A 27,689-nucleotide genomic window follows, 5' to 3' on the forward strand; every position below is an offset into this window, starting at 1 on the left:
AACCAAGGTGCAGCTTCCAATTGGCTGCAGGAGCTTCCTGCACTCAATCGGAAGCCGCCTAAGCCACGTCAGAAGTTCGGGTTCCGAAAAACGTTCACAAACCAGAACACTTAATTCCGGGTTTGTGGCATTCGGAAGCCGATTTGTTCAGGAGTCAAGCCGTTCGACAACCAAGGTACCATTGTAATGCATTTGGAAGGGAAATAATACTTCTCCGGCACTCTTTAGGCACAGCCTGCTTGAGTTGGAATATTTTGAGTTGTGCCTAAGAGTTTCCTTGAAGAAGCTGGTTTTGTCCTTCAAAGCCTTTATACCAGGGGTAGGGAACCTTAAGTCCCAGGGGTTGAATGTGGTCCTCCCATCCTCTCTATCTGGCCCTCCAAACTATAGAGGTGTGTACACAGAAACTAGTACACTGCACAAAGGTAAAATTTGCATTTGTTGCTCCACCCACTTTTTCTTCTCACACCGCCCACCATCAGGATGTGGCCCCAAAAAGGCTGCCCAGAAGGGAATGTGGCTGAAGAAGACAGTCCCTCACTCCTGTCTTCAACAGTCTTTCTGCTTGTTGCTACCAAGACGCCATCAAGAACCTGATTTAAAAGCTGACTGGCCCAGCTTGTGAGTGTTGGACCTGGTGCTGGGATACTTCAGCTCAGATCCTATTTGCGGAGGATTCATTGGAACAAAACCAGAGCCCTCCCTTCCTCCTTTCTCTTCTCTCACCTCCATTTCTTCTCTATTAAAAAAAAGGAAGAGCCCCGCCTAACCCACACAGCAACTCTGTAAGCACACCAGACAAAGCGCTTTGCACACCAGAAAAACCGTAAAACCTTCAGTTGTAAAAGCTAGCTCCCATTATTCTATGCAACTTTCCCAACCAACTTTTTATCATGACCAAAAATCAGTGGTGGTTGCTGTAATAGTCGTGCGCTTGGGGTAAGGATAGGACCTACCTACTGCTGACACTCCTTTGTTTGGCTTTCACCAATGTGAGTTCCAGAAGTTCTGAGTACCGTGTTTCCCCTTTTTTAATACGTACTCAGAAAGTAAGCCATGGCAGGGTTTTTAATGCATTCGCGAAATATTAGACATACCCCGAAAAGAAGACGTACCATGTTGTAGAGCCTCGGAGAGGCTTGAGACCAGATGGGAGGGGGTGCATGAATTGAGCGCGCCGCCAGGCGAGCCACGCTGGGAGCCTCCCCGCTCTTCCCAGGACTTTTTTCCACTCAGGCCAAGCGCCCGGACAGGGAAACCTCTCGGCGTCGGGAGCCCTGCTGGCCCCCTCCGCGCCGCCAGAACATTGTGGGCTGCATGGCCCAAGGCAGAGCGGCGGCCAGAGGTCCGCTGGCCCTTCCGTGCCGCCGGGGCGACTGACGGCGGCGGGAGCCCTGCTGGCCCCTTCCGCGCCGCCAGAACATTGTGGGCTGCATGGCCCACGGCAGAGCGGCGGCCAGAGGTCCGCTGGCCCTTCCGTGCCGCCGGGGCGACTGACGGCGGCGGGAGCCCTGCTGGCCCCTTCCGCGCCGCCAGAACATTGTGGGCTGCATGGCCCAAGGCAGAGCGGCGGCCGGAGGTCTGCTGGCCCTTCCGCGCCGCTGGGGCGACTGACGGCAGCGGGAGCCGCGCTGCCGGAACGTTGTGGGCTGCATGGCCCAAGGCAGAGCGGCGGCCGGAGGTCTGCTGGCCCTTCCGCGCCGCCGGGGCGACTGACGGCAGCGGGAGCCGCGCTGCCGGAACGTTGTGGGCTGCATGGCCCAAGGCAGAGGGGCAGCGGGGCGGCTGACGGTGGCGGGAGCCCTGCTGGCCCCTTCCGCCTTCCGTGAGCAACAAAAAGAAAGCGAGCCAGCCAGCCAAGAGCTTGCGATCGCTCCTCCAGACCACTCCGCCGAGAGCCTCTGGCCTCTTGAGCGGCGATGCTCGGGCGCCCAAATGGGAAGAAAGACCCCCCCTCACCAGATTCTGAGCGCTCCCTGCTCCCCGACGGATCGGGCAAAACCTGGCGCGCAGCGCAGGCACGAGACGCAAGGCGCGATCCAGCCATTTAAAGCTGTGGCCGCCGCTGCTTTTTAGCCCCCTCCAGCTGTTTGCCAGTTTTCTGCATCTTTTTTGTGGTGTGTGAGGAGCGCTGCCATCAGGCTGCGCTCCGGCCACCTTTCTAACCTCCCCCCCCCCCCAGTTGTTTGGTAGCTGTTGTGGCGCATGAGGAGTGCTGCCATTGGGACGCGCTCCGAACTTTTTTCTACCCCACCCCCCCAGCGGTCTGGCCGGCTTCTCCTGCCTTCGCAGAGTGCTGCCAGCCCAGCAGCAGCAACGCCGGTCGCGGCAGGAGGAGGCAAGAACCATACTAAGACACCCCCCGAAAATAAGCCATAGGCTTATTTTCTTGAATAAAAAAATTATAAGACGGTGTCTTAAAATGTGGGAAACACGGTATGTGAGTTTGTGTGGTTTTCCCCCCTCCTGCATGCATGAAATGTACCTCTAAGCCAGAGTTGCCAACATGGTGCCATCCAAGTTTTCTGCAACTACAACTCCCATCTTCCCCAGCTAGCATGGGCAGTGGTCAAAAACAATGGCTGTTGTGGTGCAGCAACTCCTGCTCTAAGCACAAGTGTGTAAACACCCCCCCCCACACACCCTCAATTCCTATCATATGCAAGGTCGCTATCAGGTTGTTGTGCCCTGCAGACTAACGGTCCTGGTAGCAGCATGCACATTAGGGTGGCTCAGGCATGTGGGTCGTAAGTGTGTTCGGGCCCCTTCTGAGCAATTTGCACAGCAGGGAGAGGTTCGACCTAGTATGTCTGTCTCTCAGCGGTGCAGGGGGAACAGTAGGAATGCAGAGCGCCAACCTCTTCATGGTAGATTGGCATTGTCACAAAGCCACCAGCAAGGTGTGATTAAATCATTCCCCTCGCCTGAATCGGATCTGCAGCATGAGGTCTGTGCTTGTCTATCCTTTTTAGTGCCTAACATATCTGAATGGCTGGTAATTCCTTTTCTAATATTGAGCAATCGATTAAGCAATTAAAGGGAACAAGACTTGGCAGGAGGAGGCCAGGCAATGCGGTTTCCGTTTTCTGGCAGGTGGGTCCTTCCTAGCCTAGCTTGTTTATTTTGTGGGGTGGCAGGGGGATGTTCTGGGGGCAGGGAGGAGGCAGAGCGGGCCATTCCAAAGCCTGTCACTGGCAATCTTTCTCTTCTGCACTGGAGGCTGCAATTTAATTATTCCAGCCCCAGGTTTCTCCACTCCCATTATTCCTCCTGCTCGGCTCAGTTCATTGTCTTAGCCACAGACCATAACAGTCTTTGCCGTGATTGATCCACAGCCAGAGGAAAGCCACTGCAGTGCAGGAGATCTTGTTTATAAAATAAAACTAATAATTAAAAACAAAAATGCAAAGCACAACAAAAATACTTCATTGTAGATTGTGTTGGCTGCAAACAACAACAACAATTATTCTGCCGGTAAAGGCCTGAGTAAAAAGAGAGATGTCTAAAGCACATGCTCATAGGTGCTTGTCCATTTGGCAAGGGTGCAAGAGTTCTACAGTGTTGGTGCAGCCACAATGAAGGCCCTGTTGATGGTAGCCTACAGGCTGAACACATGGCACCATCAGTAATGCCTCATCAGCTCAGCACAGGGACCAGGCAGGGATCTAGTGGACAATGAGGTCTATAAGATAACCTAGTCTTGAGTTGTTTAGGGCTTTATAAACTAAGACCTTGGCCCAGTAAAAGTAAAGGTGGCTCAGTTGCACATATGCTAGCTGTATATTTGAGGTTGGTAGGGATCCCGGTGGCCAGGCAAGTTGGCAAGCCAGAGGCAGGTAGGGCAAGGAGCAGGCCCGAAAAAAGTGGTGTTGGCTGGAGCTACCAAGGAAGAACCAGGTCACCTTCCCCAGCAACTAATGGGTCACACTGAGGCAAGTCATCAGATCTGCAAGGTTTTTTTTAAAATATTTGGCAGACCCTGATTGGCCCTTAATCATCACCTGACTTCCCAGGCCCAGGAGATCACAGAATGGTTTCCACTTCACTTCACCAACCAGGAGCCTCAGTGGTGCGTTGAGCCAATGTTGAATCTTGCAGCAGGTGACACCCCATGTGTACTGAAGTCTCTGGCTGCTTGTAGCAGTTCTTATAACCTGCCAGGGAGGCCTGTTCCAACCTTCTCAGCAGGGACTCACCTTACCAAGATGAGGTGGCCACTAGCTTTCACGACTTTGCTGTGTGTGTGTGTGTGTGTGTGTGTGTGTCTGTGTGTGTGTGTGTGTGTGTGCAGGAATTAAAGTCATGAAGGATAAGTCTGTCTACTGCAGACATTAACTAAACAGCTAAGAAAAGCCTCTGTGCCGAGCAATCATAGAAGGCCACTGCCTTAATGCCTTTCTTATGAGCACCTGCGGGTATTTGACTGCTTACTGTTGGAGTTTGAACAGCAGACCTGCGTCTGATCCAGCAAGCCAGTTCTTCTGTTTTTACTGTGCACATGCATTACGGATTTGCGTTATTACCTTAGGTAGAAATAAGCTGCACATAACACACTGTGGTTTTTCTCACTGCTAGCAAATTGTCTCTAGCTACTGCTTCTGGCTTGGTAGACCTGTAATTTGCCGCTTGCTTGCTCCCCTGGGATGAGGGCTTGGGTAGAGCACCTAAGTGACAAACAAAGCCGAAGCAGAGCTGCTGGTATACCTGGCCCAAGAGATCTGGGACTTAGCTGCCACCACGCCAGGCTGCACTCCAGCTCTCTGTTTCTTTTTAGTCTTAAAGCAGGCCTAATGATCCATTGGCGGGGCTTAGTGAGCCCTGGTGGGCCACCAAATATGCAGCTTGGTGGTTCACGATCTGGGCAGGCCTGCCTGAAAAGCTTACTAGCTCCTCTGGGCTGGAGGAAGTCAGAGAGGGAAGCACACAGCCTGGGGTGACAGCAGTGTGGCAGTTCCCCCATCTTTTCCCTTGGGGATGGAGAAGAAATTGGCCGTGCGTTCTTGGCCCCTGTTGCAGCAGGAGGGAGAGTGTGAGCATCATCTCTGCCAGCACCTCTCCTGAGCTTCCGCAAAGTGGCAGGCGGAAATTAGGAGGCTACATTCCAGCCACATAAAAGTCTGAGAGTTGCATGTACCCACCTCTCATTCCAAAGGCATCCCAGGTGCAGCCAGGTACAAATATTTGAGCAGAGCTGATGAGTGGTGTAGCCAGGGGAGAATTCCTAGAACTAACCAGACAGTCCCGGGCCTGAGGTCCCCACTCCTCATATAAACAATTATTGTAGGAAAACAGAGAGATCTCACCCATGAGGCATGTGTAGAAGAGGGTGGTGTGTGTGTGTGTGTGGTGTTCAAATTGGTATTCGATGATTTATGGGGCTTTAGGGCTAAATCCACCACATACTGACTTCCCCTCCCTCAAACCAGGCAGAGTTGAGCTTCCTTTTGTTTGCTTGTTTTAGCCTTAGGTCTGGCTTGGTGCATTGAGTGTGCTTCTTGGATTGATGATTAGCAAAAGTAAAACCAGCAAAATACAATTGCATGTGGCAAGGAAGCCCTGAAATAAATGCAGCAGAGTCAGCAGCTAAAAACCAGTGAAAGGGTCTTAAATAATATTTTAAAATATTATTCTTCCATACTTCCATATGGCCGGGTGGCATCCTTGTTATCCTTTTAAAGGTAAAGGGACCCCTGACCATTAGGTCCAGTCGCGGACGACTCTGGGATTGCGGTGCTCATCTCGCTTTATTGGCCAAGGGAGCCAGCATACAGCTTCCGGGTCATGTGGCCAGCATGACTAAGCCGCTTCTGGTGAACCAGAGCAGCGCACGGAAACACCGTTTACCTTCCCACTGGAGTGGTACCTATTAATCTACTTGCACTTTGACATGTTTTCGAACTGCTAGGTGGGCAGGAGCAGGGACCGAGCAATGGGAGCTCACCCCGTCGTGGGCATTCGAACCGCCGACCTTCTGATCGGCAAGCCCTAGCTAGGCTCTGTGGTTTAACCCACAGTGCCACCCATCCTTTAGGTGGCAGCTAAACAGGAGCAGGGAGAGCATTTGACCATTTCAGTACCACCACAGAAAACAGCCTCCCACATACACACCACTTCTGCTTGCTTAACCTCCCAATGAGCACCCTATTTCATGCTGTATGTTTCAAGTAGTCAACTCCTTGAGATTAGCCACATGATGGATTCCATTGCAGAAAGTTCTTCAGATGAAAGTTGATATGGAACATTGGAGCATGGGAAGCTGCCTTATACTGACCCAGACCAAGAATCCATCTAGCTCTGTGTTGGTACCTGCTCTCCAGGATTTCAGACACTGCATTCTCAGACCTTGCTGGGAGACTGAACCTGGGATCTTCTGCATTCAAAGCAGGTGCTTTGCCCTGAGTTGCAGTCCTTCCCCATTTGCTGAAGAACGAGCAATGCTTGAAAACAACTTTGCCAAATTAGACATGTTTGTACACCCATGATTGGAGCAGAAGCTCAGTGCCAAAGTGTTCAGCAGGGGCCAGGTTCAGTCTTTAGCCTCTCTGCTTAATGGATCTTTGGTGGAACACGACGCTGCTTGAGACCCAGTAAAGCCATCACTAGCCTGAGCGGACAATCCTACACTAGGTGGTCCAGGGGTCTGACCTTGCTATAAGGTGGTCTCATAAGCTGTTGTGCCTTATCCAGTTGTTGGGGTCCCCCCCCCCCTCAGGCAAGACAAATACGTACTACTTGGATTTGTTGTCAACTGCCTGTTTACCAAAAGGTTCCAGGGCAGCGTGTACAAACGTGTGACTAAAATCTAATTCAGCCACAACATATAAAATGCAGTTTAACACCACTAAACTAAACAAACAAATTGAAACTCAAAACAAATTAAAGGGCAAACGGGGATGAACAAAACCATTAAAAATGCAGTAATGGTATACTGCTAAAATGCCTGCGCAAATGGGAAGGTCCCCTCCTGACACCCAAAAGTTGTCAGTGCCTCCCCGAGGGAAGGATCTAACCCATTCAATTTATTGTCCTTTTTTAACAGGACAAAATGCCCAAGATGGTGATGGAATACTGGACTGGATGGTTCGATAGCTGGGGAGGACCTCATAATGTGTTTGATGCAGATGGTGAGTTGCTGTTCTCCCTCATTTGCTCCACTTTCCTTTCTTCCCTTCCTCCTTCTCTTATTTATTCTTTTAGGGTCTGAATTGCTCATTGACACAGCTTGACCTCTCTCTTTACTTCTTTCAACCTCCTGAGATGAAATGGGTGGCACCCCAAGCAGGGGGTGCTGCTTAATAGTTAGTTATCTCAGGGACAGGCCAACATGGTGCTTTCTGGGTGTTGTTGGACTCCCAACTCCCATAACACAGTCAGCAGTGAAGGATGCTGTTGAATTTCAATCCACCACCAACATTTGGAAGGTCACTGGTTCCTCACCCCTGCCTTATCTCTTGGCCGGGCACCAAATCTGATGGTGTTTAGGCACCAGGTGAAAAGTACCTCCCTTCTTAATGGTTTGAATAGCTTTTTAATGACTCCTGTGGTTGTGCTGCTGCTTTTAAATTGTTATGTACTGCCATTTTAATTTCGTTCTCTTAGATTTTTCTACGTCCTAATGCAATGTTATCAGCTGCCTTGAGAATCTTGTGATGAAAGGTGTGTGTAAAATGCTTTAATAAGATTAGCATTTTGTTTTTTCTGGGGATGTTCAGGCTCAGTAGGGAAGGTAGGTCCCTTTGCCTAGCGGAATGGGGTTTTGGGTGGAGTGGGGAGGGGTATCAGGGTTTTTTTTTGCTGCAGGGATTGTTTTTGCAAAGTAAGGACGAAGCACTCCTGTGCAAAATGAGTATTATTGCCAGGCACGAATTGAGCTTGCAAGGCAGCAGTGTCACATTGCAGAAGGGACTCCCCTGATCCCGATGTCTCCGTGGACGCTCATTGTTTGTACTGCAGCAATACATCAAGGCAATTGCTAGCTCTGAGGCACTCTCAACCCTTTGCTTCCCTGCACAGAAATGATGGCAAACATTGAGAAAACCATTAAAGTGGGGGCATCCATCAACCTCTACATGTTCCACGGAGGCACTAACTTTGGCTTCATGAATGGTGCTCTGCATTTTAACGAGTACAAGGCAACCATCACCAGCTATGGTAAGGTGTCATTGACAGTGCATAATTAAACTGTGGAACTCACTGCCGTGGGAGGTAATGGGCTGGCCGTCAACCTGGATGGTTTCAAAAGAAGGCATGGCAAATTCATAGAGGAGGAAGTTATCAATGGCTACTATCCGCAAGGGCTATAGTATGTGCATCCATGGTCAAAGGAAGTAATGCTTCTGAGGACTAGTTTCTGGAAATCACAGGAGGAAGAGAGTGCTCTTATGCTCGGTCCTTCTTGTGGGTTTCGCATGGGAATCACAGTTGGCCACTGTGAGAACAGGATGCTGGACTAGCCAGTCCTGCAAGCCAGGGCTCAGTGGCAGAGTCTCTGCTTTCCTTGCAGAAGGGCTTCAGCTGAAAGGGCTGGGGAAAACCTCCAGCCCAAATCCTGCTCTGGCTGATAGCAGTTCTGCAAGGTTGTTGGCAAAGGGTTCCCCCCACCCTCCCGCTGCCGCCCATCACCTGTCACTTGTCCCTTTTAAGAGAGATGTCAGAGGAGTGAGCCTGGAACCATTTTGCATGCAAAGTGTGTTCTCCCTCCCACTCAGCTCCTGTGCCACTGAGCTCCATCCCTCCACAAGTGGGTTGTTGTTGTTTTGCACTCATGCAGTGATTTTACTGATATGCAATGGGTGGAGGGGAAGCTTGCCGAAAATGGCTGTGCTATTTATTTACTTAAGGCCATTTCTGCACCACTTACTACAGGGAAGTGCTAAGAGGCAAGGGGGCGTAAGGGGGGCGCTGGAGGTCACTGGATCAAGTTCATCAGTTTTGTTGAATTAGTTGAACTAAACAGTTTTAGTTGGATTCAGAATAAATGTGCAATTAATCATTACTGTTTTGAATTATATTGTGTTCTTTGTCTTAGTGGATTGTGCAAACCACTGTTCTGAATAATGCTTTTTATAGGGCAGTGTAGGGCACTGGGGATGAGTTTATGGAACCAAGGGGGCGGTGGCTGGAAAAAGTTTGGCAACCACTGCTCTAATAGCTGGCCTCAAAGCTTAGGGAAGGATGGAGAAGCAGAAGTCTCTAGCTTCCACCAGCCAGTCCTATCTCGCTTGGAGTAAAGATGCAAGGAGTATTCATTCAGGAGGAATGAGCTTTCCTGGTTAAGTAAGGCGGCCTGGCATTTCCCCTAAGCCAGGCGTTCTTCCTAACTTTGACTACTGACCCTGCCTTTCCCCCCAGACTATGATGCCGTGCTGACCGAGTCTGGAGACTACACCTCCAAGTTTTTCAAACTGCGTGAGCTTTTCACGGGCCTTGCAGGTAATTTTGGGAATGCCATGTGATTGTGGGCGGGAAGAGGCGTGCCGTCTCTGCTGCCTCTTAAGTGCCAGCCAGTGCCACAGGAATGGAGCTTGGAAATTGGCTCCCCGACATGTGTGTGCCAGTCTCCCGCTGCTCCCCATGTAGCTACATCCTGTCGATTAGTCAGGAGCACTTTCCGAAGCACGAGGAGAGACAAAAGGGGGGGGGAGCATCTTGTTATGTGGAAATGGCCCTTTCAGCCGGCTTCACAGCAGCGGGGAGAGTGCGGCCGCTAATAGCAGCGCCTGCCTGCCAGTGGAATGTTCCACGCCAGGGAACTTAAATGCAAATTGGAAAGAGGGAAAGTGTTCAAATCTCCTCTCCACCCCCCCCCCTTTTTATTTTTGGGATTTCCGTCAGCAAGTTGATGTACCACTCTTAAGGCTTGTCACGCTTCTGCTTGTACGGTGCCTAGAAAGCAGGGGTCCAAGTGGTTTTCCACCCGTCCCACACTTTCTAAGCATGTGCCCGAGTGGTTTTCCCCTTGCCCCGCTCTTTTTCCAGGAGAAGTCCACTCTTTAGCTCTAAATCAGAGCAAACGTCAGTCTGGAGAAAACCCCAATTGCCATTTGCTCCATTTGAAACAGCGTGCAGAACAAGAGGAAGTGTGGATAAGCCCTTCATTTCTCCAACAGTCACAGTCCTGTGTCAGGCATTGTCTTTGAATAGGCTGACTCAAGGCACAGTTGTGGGCAAAAGATGGGCTCTGAGACGGTACGGAGCCAAAAGTGCATATTTAACTAGATGTTCATTTTTGCGAGTGTCTTCATTTTATTAAAATTGCCTCCTGTTTCTTGCATATATTTCCCCCTTCTTGTGAATGGAGGCTGTTTAGCACCTTTTGTTCCCTTGGCAGGACTGTCGCTCCTGCTCCTGTTGTTGCTGCTTCTTGAAGTTACAGTATTTTCATCTTTCTTAATTTCAACCTCCGTGTTTTCTGCCTCATTTGCCCTCACTGACCATTAACGCTTTTGATTGTGGTGATCCATGCACGGACTTTTGTCAGTGATGCTGAACAACAGGTTCTGAGTCTGAGATTAGGTAACCCCAGTTGCCCATAAACAAAACCATTTGGGGTCACCACAGCCTATTAGATTAAATCACGGTGAGGACAGGGAGACTAAGGACAATGAAGAAGAAGGATAGTGAGAAGACACAGTAAAAAAATGTAAACAAAGTGGAATTGAACCACACTGGGAAATCACAAATGTTTGGAGAGATGTTTGGGGTTTTTCCCCTCAGAGGGGTGTTAGTTCAGATGTGGCGAATGTACTACTTGAGAAGTCACTTGAGGCACTTGAGAAGTCACTTTTTGTTTCTTTTTAAAAAAGATATGCCTCGTCCTCTACCTCCTATAATCATAAGCAAGGCATCGTATGGGGCGATCCTGATGCAGCAGTATATCACCCTGTGGGAGGTGCTGCTGTCTCTGGGAGAGGTATGTACTTATTTTCATTTTCTTTTTTTTCTTTTTCTTTTTGCGGTGGGACCCAGGTCTACAGCCTATAAGAAGGAACGCCACATGAGTCCATGGCCACTTCTGGCTTTCAAGGCTAGCCTTGTCGCACAATGTGCTGCGTATAGCTCAAAACAGTGTGGCAAAGACAACTTCCAAACAGGAAGAGGGTTTGTGATGAGTTCCCAACATTCGTGCTTAAAGCTTGTCAACTGCAATATCTTTTGACTGCTTGCATGCAAATATAATGTGTACGTGTCTCCAATATATACTAGACACTACAATTAGCAAAGCGTAAACATGCAGGTGTGAGCCAGTCCTAAAACCCTTTTATTGTCGGAATTGAGCTCTTCCTTTCCACACAATCGGAACTAAGCACACAAAAGCAGCGTAAGCTAATGGCTAGGGATGTTTCAAGCCTTTCATTAACGGAATGGCCAAGAGCATGGTCAGGGTAAGCAGAGTTCTGTTTACAGCCTGCTGTAAGTGGGGCTGTGCTCTCCCTGATCCTGTGGCCCATTGCCCGTCACTTCCCCTGATTAAGGGTCCCCAGAAACTTAGGTACATCCAGTCCCCTTTGGAGCATTTCCTCCCCAACAGGTGTTGGACTAGGACTTCTGGTCTCATCACCATCAGTGTGAAATGGCTTTTATTTGTTTGTTTGTTTGTTTATTGAATTTATATTCCACCCTATACCTGGAGGTCTCAGGACGGCTCACAGAACAACACCAGAATGCAAAACCACAAAATATATAATCAAAATATAAAAAAACAATAACCGTCCCCCAACCACATTTTGAAAGGGCATAGGATGTCAATCAGATCAACCAAAGGCCTGGTTAAAAAGGAACGTTTTTGCATGGCGCCTAAAGGTGTGTAATAAAGGCGCCAGGCAAACTTCTCTGGGGAAAGCATTCCATAGACGGGGAGCTGCTGCAGAGAAGGCCCGCTCTTGTGTTGCCACCCTCCAGACCTCTCATGTATGTCTGATTCACACTGGGGAGAAGGCCCCCAGGAATTCATTTTCCTGCTAAGGAATCTGGGACTTGTAGTTGCGGTCAAGTGAGGAAAGTCTCTGCTGGAGACGGAGAAATTGGCACCTCTGCCTTCCCTTTGTTGCAATATAAGGGAGTTTAATCTGACAAATATACGAGCCAAGAAATCCAGGTGCAATCTTCTGGACTCAAATTAAGATTCTTTCTGCTCACCCCAGGGATGTGGGGGTGTTCATAAAGCTGTTTTACTGTGCACACACACAGAGAGAGTACCATTGAACTGCATGGAACATATTCCTGAGTTAAGACATGCTTAGGATTTTGTTGAAAGTTTGCGATTTCTGCTTTGCAGCCCTTGAAATCCGAACATCCCATTAACATGGAGAACCTCCCGGTGAACAATGGGAACGGGCAAGCTTTTGGATATATCCTGTACGAGACTGTCATACCTGGCGGAGGAGAGCTCCATTCACATGACCATGTCCGGGACAGAGCACAGGTGGAGATTGTAGTTGGGTTAGGTCAACAGCCTCTGTTGGGGTCTGGGGTGGGTGGGGAAGACATTAATGTTACTTTAATTAACTAAGTGACCATAATGCAACCTTGTAAATAAGAGCATGAAAATTAACTAGCGTGCAGAAAAATATATAGGTTGGAATAGGAAAGGTGGAGAACTCTGTCCCTCCTGCAGTATCCAGTTTCATTTTTATGCTGGACGTAGAAGGGAGGGCTGTCCTCTTGACATCCTGCATGGTTTCTGTGCTGGGCACAGAAGAGGGTTTCAAGCAGGAAGTCTCTCCCAGCCTTACCTGGAGATACCAGGGATTGAATCTGGGGCCTTCTGCCTGCAGAGCAGATGTTGAGCCGAGCTACAGCCCTCCCCTATGCCGGCTGGAGGTGATGGAAGTTGGAATCCAAAAAACACCTTGAGGGCTGCAGCAGGCGAGCCACTCCTGGCTTAAGCGCAAGGGTATTGTAAGGCTATTCTCGGAGTGTTGAATCCCTGATGTCTCACTAGCTTTCCACACACCACTCCCTCCCATTCTCTGTGGAACCTACAGTAAGTGTTTTTAGACATGCAGCACTTAAAGCTAGGGATGTTTCCAGGCTGCGTCCATTTTGCGTGCGTGCCCATTCCCAAGTCTGTTATATGTCCCATTTTTGCATCGGTTTGTGATTTAAAAAGAAAAATCAGTAGGAAGACTTGTATCCACTTAAGTATTTAAATAGGCGTTTTATCTCAGTGCGTGCACTTCTAAACATATTTTATCCTAAAATAAGTATTTTTTAAAATGCATTTTTGGGAACCTTTTTCAGGCTGAGAACTGTATTGTAAAGATTCAGAGAAGGGAGGGAGTCTCCCCATTTGAGGAATAGGCACAGAGATGGCGGCTTTCATGGGTCCCCATCCCTGTGATTTTGAAGATGGAGGAACTACCAAGAGGGCCCCTTCTGCTGATATTTACACCCGAGAGGCTCTGTGGGGAAGAAGGTGGTCCTTCGGATACTTATTTTGTTATTGCATAGTGTACCTCAGATAAAAGCACCCGATTGTAACTCAGAGGGAGTTTTATATGGGAAGAGGCATAGCATCAGGTATCAGCCACCCAAACATATCTGTTGATCCTGCATAATCTGGATTCCTTAATAAATGTGTTTCCCCTACTCTTAAGTGCTGTTTAAATGATTATCATAATAAGCTTACAGTCAAAAGCTTGGAAGAGACCCCAGCCATCCCTGTTGCTGCTGGGCGAGGGGGAATTTCTGCTCCTCCCTCCAGCCCCTAAATCCCCTTCTAATCCTCTGGATTTTCACAACTGACAAATGAGGCTCTGGCTGTTTCTTTTCCCACAGGTGTTTGTTAATACTCTGCATATTGGCTACCTTGATTACATCAAACAGCAATTGTCAGTTCCTGATGGGAAGGTAAGCAGTTGGAAGGATTAAGAGTGAGTTGCAGGGAACAAGTGCCATTTGTATCTCTTTCCCAGATGTTTTCTGGTGGGCGCCCTCGCCCCACTTTCAGCTGGCATGCCGGGCAAGTTGAATCCAGCAAGTTGAATCTTAATTTCAGCGGGTCTGCTCTCGGGGCTCATCCAGACTTCCTTTTGTGCTGCGTTTCTAGGCACAAGTCCAACCTTTAAAGTTCCATGTCTGAACCATTTGATTATTATTATTTTGTCCCACCATTAAAAAACCCCCACGTTTCCCCCCTGAATTGGAGCAAACCGCAGTCAGGCTTTACATGGATTGCCATTTCCTCCAAATCAGTGGTACAACGTGTTTTCCTGGAAAAAGTTCCAGGACAAAAAAACAACAACCTTGCTCAGACATGGAGTTTTATAGCACAATGGAAAAGGAAATCTGGATGAGCCCCAAGAGTAGATGCACTAAAACGTACTCTCCAACAACAGTATTTAGGTTTGCAGGCTGAACCTTCAACTCTACTGGCTGAACTTTCCCTGTAGCCAATTAAAATTGCCCCCAGAGACCAATTAGCTAGAGGTTTTAATGATAAATCTACTGATTAAACCCACTGAAGCTTGCTGCCTGAGTGTTTAAGCATACAATGTCTGCTGCTGATTTTATTTCCCAAGTTTGAAGTCAGATGTACAGTGGTACCTCTACTTACGAATTTAATGCGTTCCGAACGCACATTTGTAAATAGAAAAAAATTGTAAGTCGAATCCCATAGGAATGCATTGGGAGAAAAAATTCGTAAGTAGAAAAAATCCTATCTAAAAATTCGTAAGAAAAAATCCTATCTAAACCACATCCAAGATGGCGGACAGAGCTCCATTCGTAAGTAGAAACATTCGTAAGTAGAGGTACCACTGTAATAGAAAAAGGAAGCTCCCAGTATGACCCACAGCCCACTTTTGCAAGAGATTAAATGACCAGTGTGTTGATCCCTTCATTTGATTTTTTAAAAGCCCCAACCACCTGATAAGTGTTTTCTTTTGTTTTTTTAAGTGTGAAACTTCACAAGTAGGAGATTGCCAGAGATTTCTTGGTGACAAGCCAATAAGTGCTGTGCCAAAGCAGCTTCCGCTTTAACTTGCAACCTTTTAGAGCTCAGCCCTAGAGAGGAATAAGTGTGCTGGGCTAAGACAGATGGAGCATTTTTACCTACTCAGGGCAAAGACAGATGCAACATTATTAGAGCAGTGAGGCTGCTCCAGAAATGCTGAGAGCAATCCAATATTAAATCTGTCTTCACCCTAAGAGGCAGAGCAAGTTCTTTTCCTGCCCATATTTCTGCATTTCTCTGTATCTCCTTGTTTTTAGATTAGGAACTGTCCTTAATTGTTCCTTACAGGGATACAGGCTACTCCGGCTCCTTGTCGAGAATTGTGGGCGAGTCAACTATGGGCGCAATCTGAACAACCAGCGGAAAGGTGGGCTGGGCTACCCCCCCCCCCTTTATCATTAATGCTAAAGAATCATGTTTTTAGTTGGTTGCTTCACCATTCTTTTCTTTTTTTCATTCTGAAGATACAATAAGCAGGACTCTATTTAACACTGTGCTTTTTTTTAAAAAAAAAAAATACCCCCGTCATCTCCAAATTTTTGTGCCAACAGAAACTGAATTTTGTAACCGTGTTTATAGGAAACACATAATTTATGCAAATCTTGCATAGTTGCTCTTACTTTGCATAATTTATTCTGCTACTAGTTGCGGGGAACAGCAGGGAATATTTCAAAATCCTGCCCCAAGCCATTGATACCTGAATCTATCTGGCTCCTGAGGTTTCAACAGGTGGTGCTCATGCACTTCTGAGTGTATCTTTGCAGTCCAAAGGACTAGAAACTTGCTTTGAAAAAGAAACTAAAATCCTTAGCAAGCTGGATTCTGTGGCAAATATGACATTGTGTGTTTTTTCTTCGTTCCCTAAGAATGCTAGCCCATAATAGCCCTGTTCATAATTATCTGAGAGTAACTGGATCACTGCCTTCTTGTGGCTTGTGTGGTAGGCCACACTGCTTTACTGACAAAGAACTGAGACATAGGAGTTATGACACCCACTGCCACAGTTGGTAGCCAGGGTTATGGAGTCTTTTCCTATTGGATTTCCCTCCACGATAGGTTTTTAAGCAGGGAAGTTGGATGAACAGGCTCTCTAGTAGCAGATTTCCTGCACTAACAGGGTGTTGGATTAGATTACCTTTGAGGAGTCTTCCAACTCCTGTGGATGTCTGTGCAATACAGAAAACTAGCATTTAAAACAAATGATCTCCAAGGAAACATACTCACCCAGTTGACCAAACACAACCCACAGCCGCCACAAAACTAGCAATAGAATTAACATCAAAACCAATTACGAAAGACCCATTAAACAGAGCTGACTTTGTTTGGAATCTAATGGTTAACAAAAAAGGTGCCAGGCAGATCTTTAATGGGAGGGGAGTTCCTTGACAAGGTTGTGCATAAATGGCCCATTAAAGGTACCGGTATATTTCTTACCTGAACAATTGTTTGGCGTTTCGCCTGCTATTTATTTCAGAGCCGCGTTAGTGCTTCCGAAGCTTTGATTTGGCAGGCATAACACACTTGCTCTTTCACTCCTTTGCTTTCATCACCTTAATGCTTGGTCAGTTGCAGCCAGCTACGGAAACTGATGCATGGGAGATAGGAGAATGGCCAGCCGCATGGAGCCTCTCGCTCGGGGAGTTTGGTACAGCTTGTGTTGCGGTGCCCAGTTTGGTGTGATCTAATGTGCCAGGTTGCTTGTGAGTCTTCTCGAGTGCATTTCTGGAATATCCTTTGCTTGAGTCTGCTTTGGGCACAAATACCCCCTGGCTGGCTGTCCTCTCTCTTTGCCTCTCTTTGTTGTGATCATGTGGGGTTTGCTGTGGAGCAGGGAGCTGATCCTTGGAAGATCCATTTGCACAGTACAGTACATCATCAGCCAACTCTACTGCAGCTTGAAAAGCAGGGGATTAGAGGATTTTTTTGCCTCATTGCACAGCCTTTTATGGGAAATCTTTTAATTTATTTATTCTCTTGAGCAACATGCAGCCTACTTTCCCATTCTATTTGCGGCCAAGCCCCTCACCCCTATCCTTTGTGGGAAGGCTTGTAGCTCTGCTTTGCATGCAGAAGGTCCCAGATTCATCCTCCAGCATCTCCAGGTAGGGGGAGAGAGACTTGGGTCTGACACCCTGGAGATCTGATGCCCATCATTGTCAAGAAAACTAAGCTAGATAGGCAAAGATAGATGGTATGAGGCAGCTTCCTAATGTCCTTTGTGTTCACCTCAGTTACTCCACACCTGCTCTCATCCCTGGGATGCCTTCTGAGACATATGTAACCTATAGTCTGAAGACTCCCGGCAAGCGTGCAACACCCAGGAATCAAGGTTCAAGTAGCTGCAGAACTAACTCCTTGCCGCAAAGGGAAAATTGGATGTGTGTTTCTTGAGCAGCTGCCTCTCGCTCTCCCAGTGCTGCCTGGCAAACAGCTTTGGAAATGAAAACAGAGTTTGTGTTTTGAGAGGCGATGCAGCAATCTTCCAGTTAAAGTGTCAGGGGGCTGGATCAATAATCCCCGCTAGGTGTGTTCAGTCCTTTGGGCTAAAGGAGCTCTGTGGACGGTAGCAATGATTCAGTGACTGGAATCTGGGGAAGCCATTGCAACAAGTGGAATGACTTCTGTCGACACAGTGGAACTTCCCCTCTCTTCGATACCAGCAGGGGCCTTACGGACCCTGATCTTCCTGCAGAGGACAGCCGCCGCTGAGCACAGCTTGCTCATTCCCTCTGCTTCCAGAGTTGATTCATCAGCCTCACTGCTCAGTTCGGCATTTACTCTTGTCTCTCTTGCAGGCTTAATTGGTGATATCTATCTCAACAAAACCGCTTTGAGGAACTTCAAGATTTACAGCCTGGACATGAAACCCAGCTTCATAGAAAGGTTTGTGCAGATACTCAACACCCGTATACCCCGTTGTCACTACTTGTTTCCCTCTTTCCCTTATTTACAGCAAATGCATTTGGCAGAGGGACAAGACCTAGTTAGCAACTCCACCTGCCAGGCAAGCCGGCATCTGGTCCTGGAGTGAGCTGGCAAATCACAACCAGGTAGCTCTCGAAAACACACAGAGCACTGCAGCAGCCCTTCCTTTTCGATGCCTATATTTCAGGCCTCTTCCAATTTCTGCTCAAGCCCAGCAGCTCAGCTTTGCTAAGTGGTCCCATCAAAACTATGTAATGTTTGGATGGGTAAAACCAGGGGCCTAGTGCTGCTTGTGTGCGCATGTGCACCAGGCATGGGCAGAGTGCACTCTCCCATAGGTGGGGGTGGAGCGTGCTTGCCCAGTCCTCACCATTGTTGTGTTTTGTGGTAGCCAGCAAAGGAGGGATTCTGTGGAGGGGAGTTGCACAACCTAATTACGCCTTGCCTGAAGAAGTCCATTCTTTCCATTTAAAAGAAGGAAAGAGAAAGCTGAAATTTCCGCGGTGCTGAATTCTGTACATGGGACCATGCCAGGCTCCAGGACCAGGAACAAGCCTTGCTAGTCATGGCACAGGCAGCGGCCAGCAAAGCTGGGCAACAGCAAATCCTTTTCTGCCACTAGGCTTCCTTTCTCAAGCTTTGTGCCTTCCAGATAGTTTGGACTACAACTCCCATAAGTGCCCCCCCCCCCCAATTCTGGCACTAAACCAGCTATTCCATTTTTTAAAAGTGAGATCCCAGGTCAAAGCATTTACAAAATGCAGCTGGTTTCTTGGCTAAAATCCGAGGGTTGTTTTGGTGGGGAGGGTCTTCCTTTCTCTTTTTTGACCCTAAGGAACTTTGGCGACTGAGTCACAGCTGCAGCTCTCTCTTCTTTTTTTTCTGCTGTGAAGGCGCTTGCATTTCCAGGGCCAGCTCCATCAGCCTCCTCTCCCCGCTAGAGTCCTTTGCAGTGGCAAGTTCCCAGCAAAAAGTGGACAGGGGGCGCGAGGGGGAGAGGTGTTGTGCAGCAAGGAAAACAAGATCAGCAAGCTGCGCCATCACTGAACAGGTGTTGACTCTTCAGAAAGGATAATAAGAAGGTGGAAATCTCTTTGTGGGGTGCCAGACCATGCAGCACTGAACCGTGGTTGTCCTGAGCTTAGCTCAGATAATGCCACCGCTGTTCCTGTGACTGTTCCAGGCCAGTAATCCCCCCCTCATCAAAAGGGGCTTATCATCCCACGCAGACTGATAGCATCCTCTAGAGAGGCTTTGTGACAGTGTATTGTTTCTGAAAATCAGTTGCTGTCCCCACGCTCCCCGACTGCTGGCGTGACCTGTTTCCAATGATTGCGCCCAAGGAAGCACATCCCTAGGCAGAAAACGTCTCCCTGCCCCTGAGTGAAGAGGGAGTGATTGCCAAACATCACCTCTGGCTGAGTGGGAATTTGAGTCTAGTCTATTTCATCCTAGTTCAGTGCTCTAACCACTGCACAGCACTGCATTTACCTCCCTTTTTTTCAATGCAGAAAATGGTCTTTACTTCAAAAGAAAATAAAATTTAATAGAGAGAGATAGAGATAGACCTTTATTGATATTTTAAATGTTTTATTGCACACAGAGTATATCCTTACCACTGTTGTATTGCATAGAACACAACAGTGTTATTGCTTAGTACGTACAGACTTCACCTTGCTGCCTGGGGCTGATGGGAGTTGTAGTTCACAGCATTTGGAGGGCACCAGGTGGGCAAAGCCTGGCTTAGTAGATAAAAATAAAACATTATTGTTTTAAAACAAACACACACACACACCGGTCCTTAGAGAGTTGCACAGGATCAATGCTGACTGTTCTTCCCGGAAAATAGCTCTTACTCAGAGAAGTCCTACTCACCCATGCAGCACGTGTGGATCATCCTGAACAGAGCTCAGGCACCAGTCGATTTTCTTCTCTCCAGAACTATGCTAGATGATCCATTAGCCATTTAAAACCTGTTTGCCTTGCGGACGTACAGGGCAGAGGCGTCAATTCCGCTGAGCCAGCGATCTCACCTCTTGCAGAGCATCTCCCAGTTTGCTGCCACCGCCGACTTAGCGCATCTGAAGGAAGCCCCTTTATTGGATTAGGGCTCTGGAGTTTATTACAGCGCTGTTGCCTCCGGGCATGTAAAAGGGGCCTTTTAATAAGAAAATATACACAGCCCCGGGGAGCTGAAAGGGATTAGATGGAATGCAAACTGGCATTCCCCGTCCCTCTGTAGACGTGCAGCCATCTCGCCTGCCGTCCTTGAGGTTGGGATTTCTGGTTGGTGAGAAGAGGGAGGTGGAGTTGCCTATCTTGAAAGACTGCTCATCTCATCTCTTGAGCGGTCACACTGGGGCTGCTCTTGATATCAAGGTGGCAAACCTGGAGGTGTGAGCCGGAGGGAATCAGAAATGGGAAAGGTAAAGAGAAAAACAAAACAAAACTGGTGAGGGTTTGTTTTTCCCAGGGTATACGAATCAGCTGAATATTCCTTGTGCAAAGAGGGATGCAGGCGATCATTTTTCATAGCTGTCCTGCTCTGCCAGTGCAACAGTGCCTAGAAACCCTAACAGGTTAGATGAGGATTGAAAGCTGCTGCCTTCCTCGGAGGCAGGTGGTGGGGAGTTGCCACATCATGGAAATGCCAGTTGTTGAAACCTTCTCCGAACACCCCCCTTCCTGCAGCTCTTACTCAGCAATTAGCCCTCACTGCAACAGAAGGAGCAAATGGAACCTGTGGCAGGATGTTGCAGTCTGTTCCGAGCTCTTAAAAGGAGCTCTCTTCCTGTTCAGGATTGCAGCCAGCTTTCAAACAGGAGCCTTTTCGTCCTATTCAAGCACATCCCCACCCCCACCCCCCGATTCCCACCCTTGGAGACTTTTTCCAGCTATGGTGTTGGTGTTATTTATTAAATTTAATAGTTGCTGGTTTTTGCCACAGCAAAGTGATTTACAATATCTTAAGCAAAACCAACCAACCAACCAAACAAACAAACAAACACAAACATATGTTAAAACCAGCATCAAGTAAACCCTGTATTTAAGCATCCCACCCACACAAAACGGCCACAGATAGTTAAAAGCCAAAGGCCTGATTAAAAGGAATGTTTCTGCCTGGCACCTAAAGATATGTAATGTTGGCGGCAGGCAAGTCTCCCTGAGGAGAGCATTCCACAAGCGAGGAGCCACCACTGAAAAGGCCTGGCCTCATGTTCTCACCCTACAGACCTCTGCAGATGGGGCACACAAAGAAGGGTCCCAGGTGACAATTGCAGGGTCCAGTTGCTTGATGTGGGGAGAGGCGAATACCTTGAGTTATTGGTTTTTAAAGGGTTAAATAACAGGTGATGGGAAAGGCATGTACCTAAACCCGGGGGTGCTTCTGCCAGTCATAGTGGGCAATACTGGGCTATATGGAAACATACTTTGACCTGGTATAATAAGATGGCATCTTTATCTTGCTATAATCCTTGAGGGCTCATGTTTGACACTGTCCGCCTTGAATGTGAGCATTTTATAGCAGTTGTGATTGAGGTCCCTTTTCCATTCTGCCCTCCTGAAATTTCCCCGTACAGTGCAAGGAAGAGCAATTTTAACCTTGAAGAACACATCATCCCCCCATTCATGCTCCCCCAGATACTTAGCATAAGCTCTTGGGGGCTTGAATAGGCCAATTCTATTTTTTTTTGCTGCTGTGAGCCAAATTAGAGCACAGTTCACACAACTGTGGAAAATTTGATATTCCATAACTTTCTTTTAGTGTTCTGGGGGGTGACTGGGGCAGGGTGGAGAAGAGGATGTGTGTGACTTTTGATGCGTGGCTGGATCTCAGCTTCCCAAAGTGGACTTGAACCAGGATGCAGCCTCAAAGCAAACAAGGGAAAATTGCCAACCAGTAAGGCTCTCCCTGCATCAAAACTGGTCCCCGAAATTCTCCATCCTGGGATGCAGCTTCTTCTTTGCTTCTTATCGCCTGCTTTCTCCCTGCAGCGTACGTGGGACCACTCCTTGGAGCGCCGTCCCTGACAGTGCAATGGGCCCAGCATTCTTCCGAGGGACCCTTGAGGTGCAACATATGCCTCAGGACACTTTCTTGAAGCTAGAGGTGAGTTGCTGGATCAGAGGCCTTAAGAAGATATGGTGGAGAGAAGGCCCTTTGTTGATGAGCCGTTGGGCTTAGACAACAGGGTTCTTGGCAGCAAGAATTGTGTATCCACTACAGCTAGAGGTGTGCAGAATCTGTTCCTTTTATGCCTTCATGTTTCGCCTTCCACACTGTCATCACATTGTTGGAAATCTATGCATTCTTTGTGATGCACGTCCAAGCCATTGCTGTGCACTGATTATAACATTATTAGCTGCAGCTGGTTGGATTGTACACCGTGAGCCTCATTCAAAGGAACAGACAACTGAATTTGTTGTGCATTCCACATGAAATCATCTTGTGAGACCTAGTCACCACCTTTTTTTGAGGGATCTGGGAGTGAGGTGCAGGGAGAATCTAGTATTCACATTCTAAACTCCTTAAGTTGGTATTTTTGCTCCACAGTATACTTAAAAGAAAATTGATCTAGGTTTGATTTGATGATAAATCTTCTAAAAGCTTCCACTTTCCTAGGACACTTTCTGAAACATGCAAATGCATTTTTATTTATTCTTGCAGCGGGAATAGGAAAGTGTGGCACCAGTCATGCCCCAAGTGGTCTTGGTGCTTGGCTGAGTCTTGTAGGCACCCTTATAACTATTTCCTTTTTCCTTTTTTACTTATTTAACTGCATTAATATCCCACCTTTCTCTCACGGAGCTCAAGGTGGCATGCAGGACTCTCCCCCTCCTCGTTTACTCGCCACAACAGCCCTGCGAGGTCAGTTAGGCTGAGAGGCAATGACTGGCCACCCAGTGAGCTTTGTGGCTTAGTAAGGATTTGATCCATGGTGTCCCGGGTCCTAGTCTGGTGCGCTAACCACTACACCACATCGGCTCTTTTATGGCAGCATCAAGTCTGGAGAAAGAGGTGGTGAAGTTAGCGGCATTCTAGAATGCCCACATATTCTGCTACTGCACTCATGACCCATCTCTGTTTCCTAGGGTTGGACCAAGGGTGTCGTCTTTGTCAATGGGCAGAACCTCGGTCGCTACTGGAAAATTGGTCCTCAAGGGACACTCTACCTCCCAGCCTCATGGCTCCAGCAAGGGCACAATGAGGTGAGTTGCCCGACTGGCAGGGGGGGGGGGAGGAGTTTCCTCCTCTGCATCTGCCTAAGCATAACTGGGAGCCCACAAAGCCTGTAAAAACCTACCTTGGCAGATTCCATGGGTAGGTCAATGCCCCACCCTCCCGATGTTGTCGGACTGCAGCTCATATCAGCCCTACCAAAATGGCTGATGGTCAGGTATCATGTATTTGTTTAGCAATATTTTGTATACCGCTTCATTGGAAAGTATCTCTAGTATAGAATATATTCATTAAAAACAGCAACAAATGCAGGACTTTAAAACTTGTGGACATAGTCATAGTGATCAAAATGCAGATTAAAAAAAACAGTTTTAAAGGGGAAGTGTGTGTGATTAAAAAAACAGCTCCGAGTTAAGCTGCTCACATTTTTAAAAATATATCTATGGCATGCGATTTAGCATTTGCACAAAAGGTTGATCCTTTATTGTTGAAGCAGCAGAGGAGCACGGAAGGCTAGGAGTGGACTCTTAATTAGGGGATAAGAATTATGAACTTTTTTTAGTTCATGTGATTGTTTATGTTTTATGCTTCTGGATGTAAATCTGAGAAATGTGCCCTATAACATAAAGGATGTATGCAAACAACACAAAAGAAAGCTGGTTTCTTTTATTGCATTTATATCCCACATTCCCTCTAAGGAGCTCAACCCTCACATCAACCCTTTGAGGGAAGTTAAGCTGCAAGACTATGACTAGCCCAAGGTCCCTCAGTGAGCTTAATGTCGGAGTGAAGTTTTGAACCCAGCCTTTCAAAGCCTAGGCACCTGAATTAGATCTGCAGAAGTACTTTTCCCTTATGTGTGATCAATGCCCTAGAGAGAAGCCAATTCCCTCCAGGTTTATTGCTTCTAGGGCATGGATGGAGTTTGATCAGTGAAGACTTGCAAGGAATGATGGGAGGAGGAGAACACTGGCCTGTCCACGCCTCACCATGACTTCACTGTCCCTGAGGAAAACGTGGGGAATGTGCTTGTGATAGTTTAGAAGTACATGAACCACATGGAAGTATTCTAGCTCTTACTAATCCCAGCAGATACGCCCTTTCATTTGTCAGATGCCAACGGCAACTACTATTTTGTATGAATGCAGAGTCAAGGGTATTCCGTTACTTGTGTCAAACTGTTCATTTTCTTTCCATTTCCTTCTCAGATCATTATTTTTGAAGAGCGTGCTGCAGGGCGGATCATCCAGTCCACAGACTTCCCTTTCCTCGGACGGAGCCATTATGTGGGCTGAACCAGGACAGGGGGTGGGGGGCTTATCCCTGACTGCTTCACCCCCCACCCCAACTGGTTCATTTGAGGGTATGCGTCTGAAATGGATTCGTGGGAGGGAGGCAGGGAGGGCTTGGATGCAGGGAAGGCTCCACTTCCTCCAAATCTTTGTGAAAGGTTTGTCCCCCGTCTCCATCGATGAATTTCCAGGGCATGGGTGGAGTCTGGTTGCCGAATGCTCACACTGTCGATGAATTTAAGAGGCTGACTTCAAACACTGCAAGTAGGGAGGAAATTGAACGTATCTAGGAGTCCTTCCCTTGAGGAGTTCAGCTCTGCTGCTGGTTCTCTTGGCCTGGATGGAACAAAAAATGCGGAGAATCTCTCTGCGGGATCAGTGTGCAAAGCCTGTCAGGGATCCACTGGATTCAAGAAGCTGATCCACAAACAATTCGGCTTGAGTTGGACATCTTTTTGTTCTCTTTGACACCTGCAAGTAGCCGACCTCTCCGCTCGTCTGCTGGGATTTTCAGACAATTGAAGACCTCCTTACTGTGAAGAAAAGGGAATCTTTTTATTACTATTCCATTTTTAGTCTCCCAGCGTGGTCGTTTGGCTGGGTAGGACGGCACTTTTCACAATTTTTGCATTAGTCTAAGAGTTCAAGCCAAGGCATCTTTTAATGTTAACCGGAAAGGTACCAGACTAGTTGCTTTCAGTTTGGCCCTTTAAATGCCAGCCATGGGTGGGGAGTCCCGTGAAAGCCATATTGAAGTGGTTGAAGGTCCCACATTTGCAGCATGCTGTGGGCTTGCACACTTTCAGTTGCAGTTTGAACAAGGGTGCCAAGAACTCTTGCTGCTGGGGGCATGGAGCACCTAACACTTGCTGTAACTCCAGGGGCCCCTACCGAGCTGGAGATCCCTGCCATTGCACTGACAACCTCTACAGCCCTGCGACAAATTCCTGCAGCCACCGACAAGCATGGGTGTGTGGGGCTTTTCCCCACACCCCCAGTTGCTGGCATCCCTTAGAAACACAGCACCGAGTCATTGCCATGGGGTACCCCCCGCGCAATGGTGAATGTAATGCAATTGGCAGATCTTGCAGAGCCCAAAAAGGAGACTGAGGAAAAGAAGAGGGGGATGTTTTATTGCACCCAGTAAAATCAAAGTCCGCACATGCAGTCTTGGGAACTAGTGCAGCGATCCTGTAGTTTTAGCATTCTGCGGGTGGGATTTATATCAACTGTTGCTCTCTCCTTAGGCAGCTGTGGGAAGAGCCCATCTAGACTGTACCACCTCAGAATTCAGGGGTCTGTGTGTGCTTGCCATATTTTTTTGAACAATCTCCCTGCATGTGGTAAACTTGGGCAGCTGGGAATAGCTAGCTTAGCCATTCTCTTCTTTACCAAATTGCAGACATTTGCCACGCAGAGAAGCCTTCTGAAATATCAACCACCACCACCCTAGACACAGGATGGAGTGGTGCAGCCCAGAATTATACTACCTTGGATGGTTGGGGAGAATTTGTGGTCCACCAGACATGGCTGGACAACAGCTCCCACCATCCCTTGCCACTGGGGCCGGTTGGGAGCTCAACACCGTGCAGAAGGCCACAGCTTCCCCATCCCTGTCGCAGTGCCGAAGCTGTAGACAGGACTGCTTTCTGCAAAGTCCTCAGGGTTGTCTCCTGCACCATGGGAGTGAGAGCCTGTGTTTCTTTGCAACCAGAATACCTCTCTGGCTCCTGTTGGCACCAGTGTGGGGCTCTAGCAGCACTGGACATCTGGAGAGTCAACTTGAAAGAGCGGATGCTTCATCTTTGCAGCACAGTGTCCGTTCCCCACCCCCTGTTTCCAAATGTTTAGCTTGAGAAGGCAATGCAAGGGAGAGGCAGGCTGCATTTGCAGCCGGAACACCAGGCATTTTTGCATTTTGTAGCTGGAACACTGGCCTTAAAACAAAAATTTAAAGGGAAGACTCTGAAAAGGTGTAAATGCTTCATCCGCACTCTTTTTTGGAGGCCTGCTTCTCTCCCCACCCTTTTCAAAAACCGCCCAAAAGCTTCTCAGTCTCATCTTTCATGGTACATAGCTAAACACTGCAGCAGCCGCAACCAGGAACCCATATTAGTGACCGTTTGGAGAGTATTCCCTTCTGCTCGGATGACATCTCCAATAACTCTTCTCGGTAGCCTGCGACAGCCTGCATTTTCCAAGCTGCTTCTCCCCTGCTCCAAATTGGGGAAAAAGGAGGGAATTTGGCACCCAACCTCCCAGCTGCTGCTTAAGAAAAAAATGGGATTTGGCACCTGATCTCCCAGCTGCTGGTTGGGTCAGGCCTTTTCAGGAAGCCATTTAACCACAGCCCCCCGGCTCCGCTTCCCTTCATAAGCATTGCCTCCCCAGCGACCGCAGGCGTGAGAGATTTCAAGGGGCTTCCGGCTGTTAAAAACCATATTTAATTTTATTTAAGAAATTAAATACAGTTGGATTAAAATTTGAACAGACAGTGCACCTGTAAAAAAAGAAAATAAAAAGAAGAACAAAACCAAACCCAGCATCCTCCATCTAGACCTCTTGCTGCTCACTCAAAGTACCAGCCACCATCCCAGCCCTCAGAGCCAACGTGCCCCTGTTTGCATCTGTGTCCAAGGCCTGAGCCCTCCCACTGTCAACAAAGAGCAACTTCGCAAGAAACAAGCTAAAAGGATGGGAGTTCCTTGGGATGCATCCTGTTGATTCCTTTATTTATTTTCTCCATGATTTGCTGCAGCCTGGCAGGGTTATTGTTTTGCCGCAAATAAAACAAGACACATGCAAATAGGAGAGGACAGCCATTGGAAACAACTCCTGCGTTGTAAAATCTAAAATCTGCTGGGGTTTTTTTAAAAAAATTTTTAATTAAGCAAAATGCCTCTCGATTCCTCCTCACCCACCCTCGCCCTTCTTTTGTAAGCTAGATCTGGGCTGTGTTTTAATTTTATGAAGGCTAGGGGCTCCTCATCACAGAGGGGAAGCCTACATGAGCAGTTCTGCTGGACGTTCAGATTTCGCAACTGTTGAGTTCAGGATTTTAGTAAAATTAAAAAAAATTAAAAAGGGAGAGTTTTTCATAGTTGGAAACAAAAGAGCCTTCTTGGTTTAAAGGCTTGTTTGTTGTTTTCCCCCCAGTTGACTGTTTTGATAAATAGTGCCATAAATGGAAAAAACCCTAAACTTGCCTTTTCATTTATTATTATTTTAAATATCAGGAACTGTATAGAAATCTGTCATTAGTCCAAAGAGGGGTTTGATTCCACACTGTCTATGAATCTTAGCTACTTAGGGTTAAGGGTTTAAAAAAGTGCAT

At 47.7% G+C, this 27,689-nt stretch overlaps 1 protein-coding gene across 2 annotated transcripts in view; it reads left to right on the plus strand.

The window, feature by feature from the left end:
* The window catches only part of GLB1L2 (galactosidase beta 1 like 2), a 68,067-nt gene extending 40,645 nt beyond the window's left edge, over positions 1-27,422 (plus strand). For both annotated transcript variants that reach the window (XM_035139649.2, XM_035139650.2), the window contains 11 exons: positions 7,040-7,124; positions 8,014-8,151; positions 9,352-9,432; positions 10,806-10,912; positions 12,278-12,424; positions 13,780-13,851; positions 15,245-15,323; positions 17,752-17,839; positions 21,878-21,992; positions 22,976-23,092; positions 24,272-27,422. In XM_035139649.2, the coding sequence (XP_034995540.2) occupies positions 7,040-7,124; positions 8,014-8,151; positions 9,352-9,432; positions 10,806-10,912; positions 12,278-12,424; positions 13,780-13,851; positions 15,245-15,323; positions 17,752-17,839; positions 21,878-21,992; positions 22,976-23,092; positions 24,272-24,358 (1,116 nt within the window). In that variant the 3' untranslated portion in view covers positions 24,359-27,422. The remainder of the gene's footprint in view (positions 1-7,039; positions 7,125-8,013; positions 8,152-9,351; positions 9,433-10,805; positions 10,913-12,277; positions 12,425-13,779; positions 13,852-15,244; positions 15,324-17,751; positions 17,840-21,877; positions 21,993-22,975; positions 23,093-24,271) is intronic.
* Positions 27,423-27,689: the final 267 nt, after the last annotated feature.

Source organism: Zootoca vivipara, chromosome 15 (genome assembly GCF_963506605.1).
Source record: "Zootoca vivipara chromosome 15, rZooViv1.1, whole genome shotgun sequence".
Taxonomy (NCBI): Eukaryota; Metazoa; Chordata; class Lepidosauria; order Squamata; family Lacertidae; genus Zootoca; species Zootoca vivipara.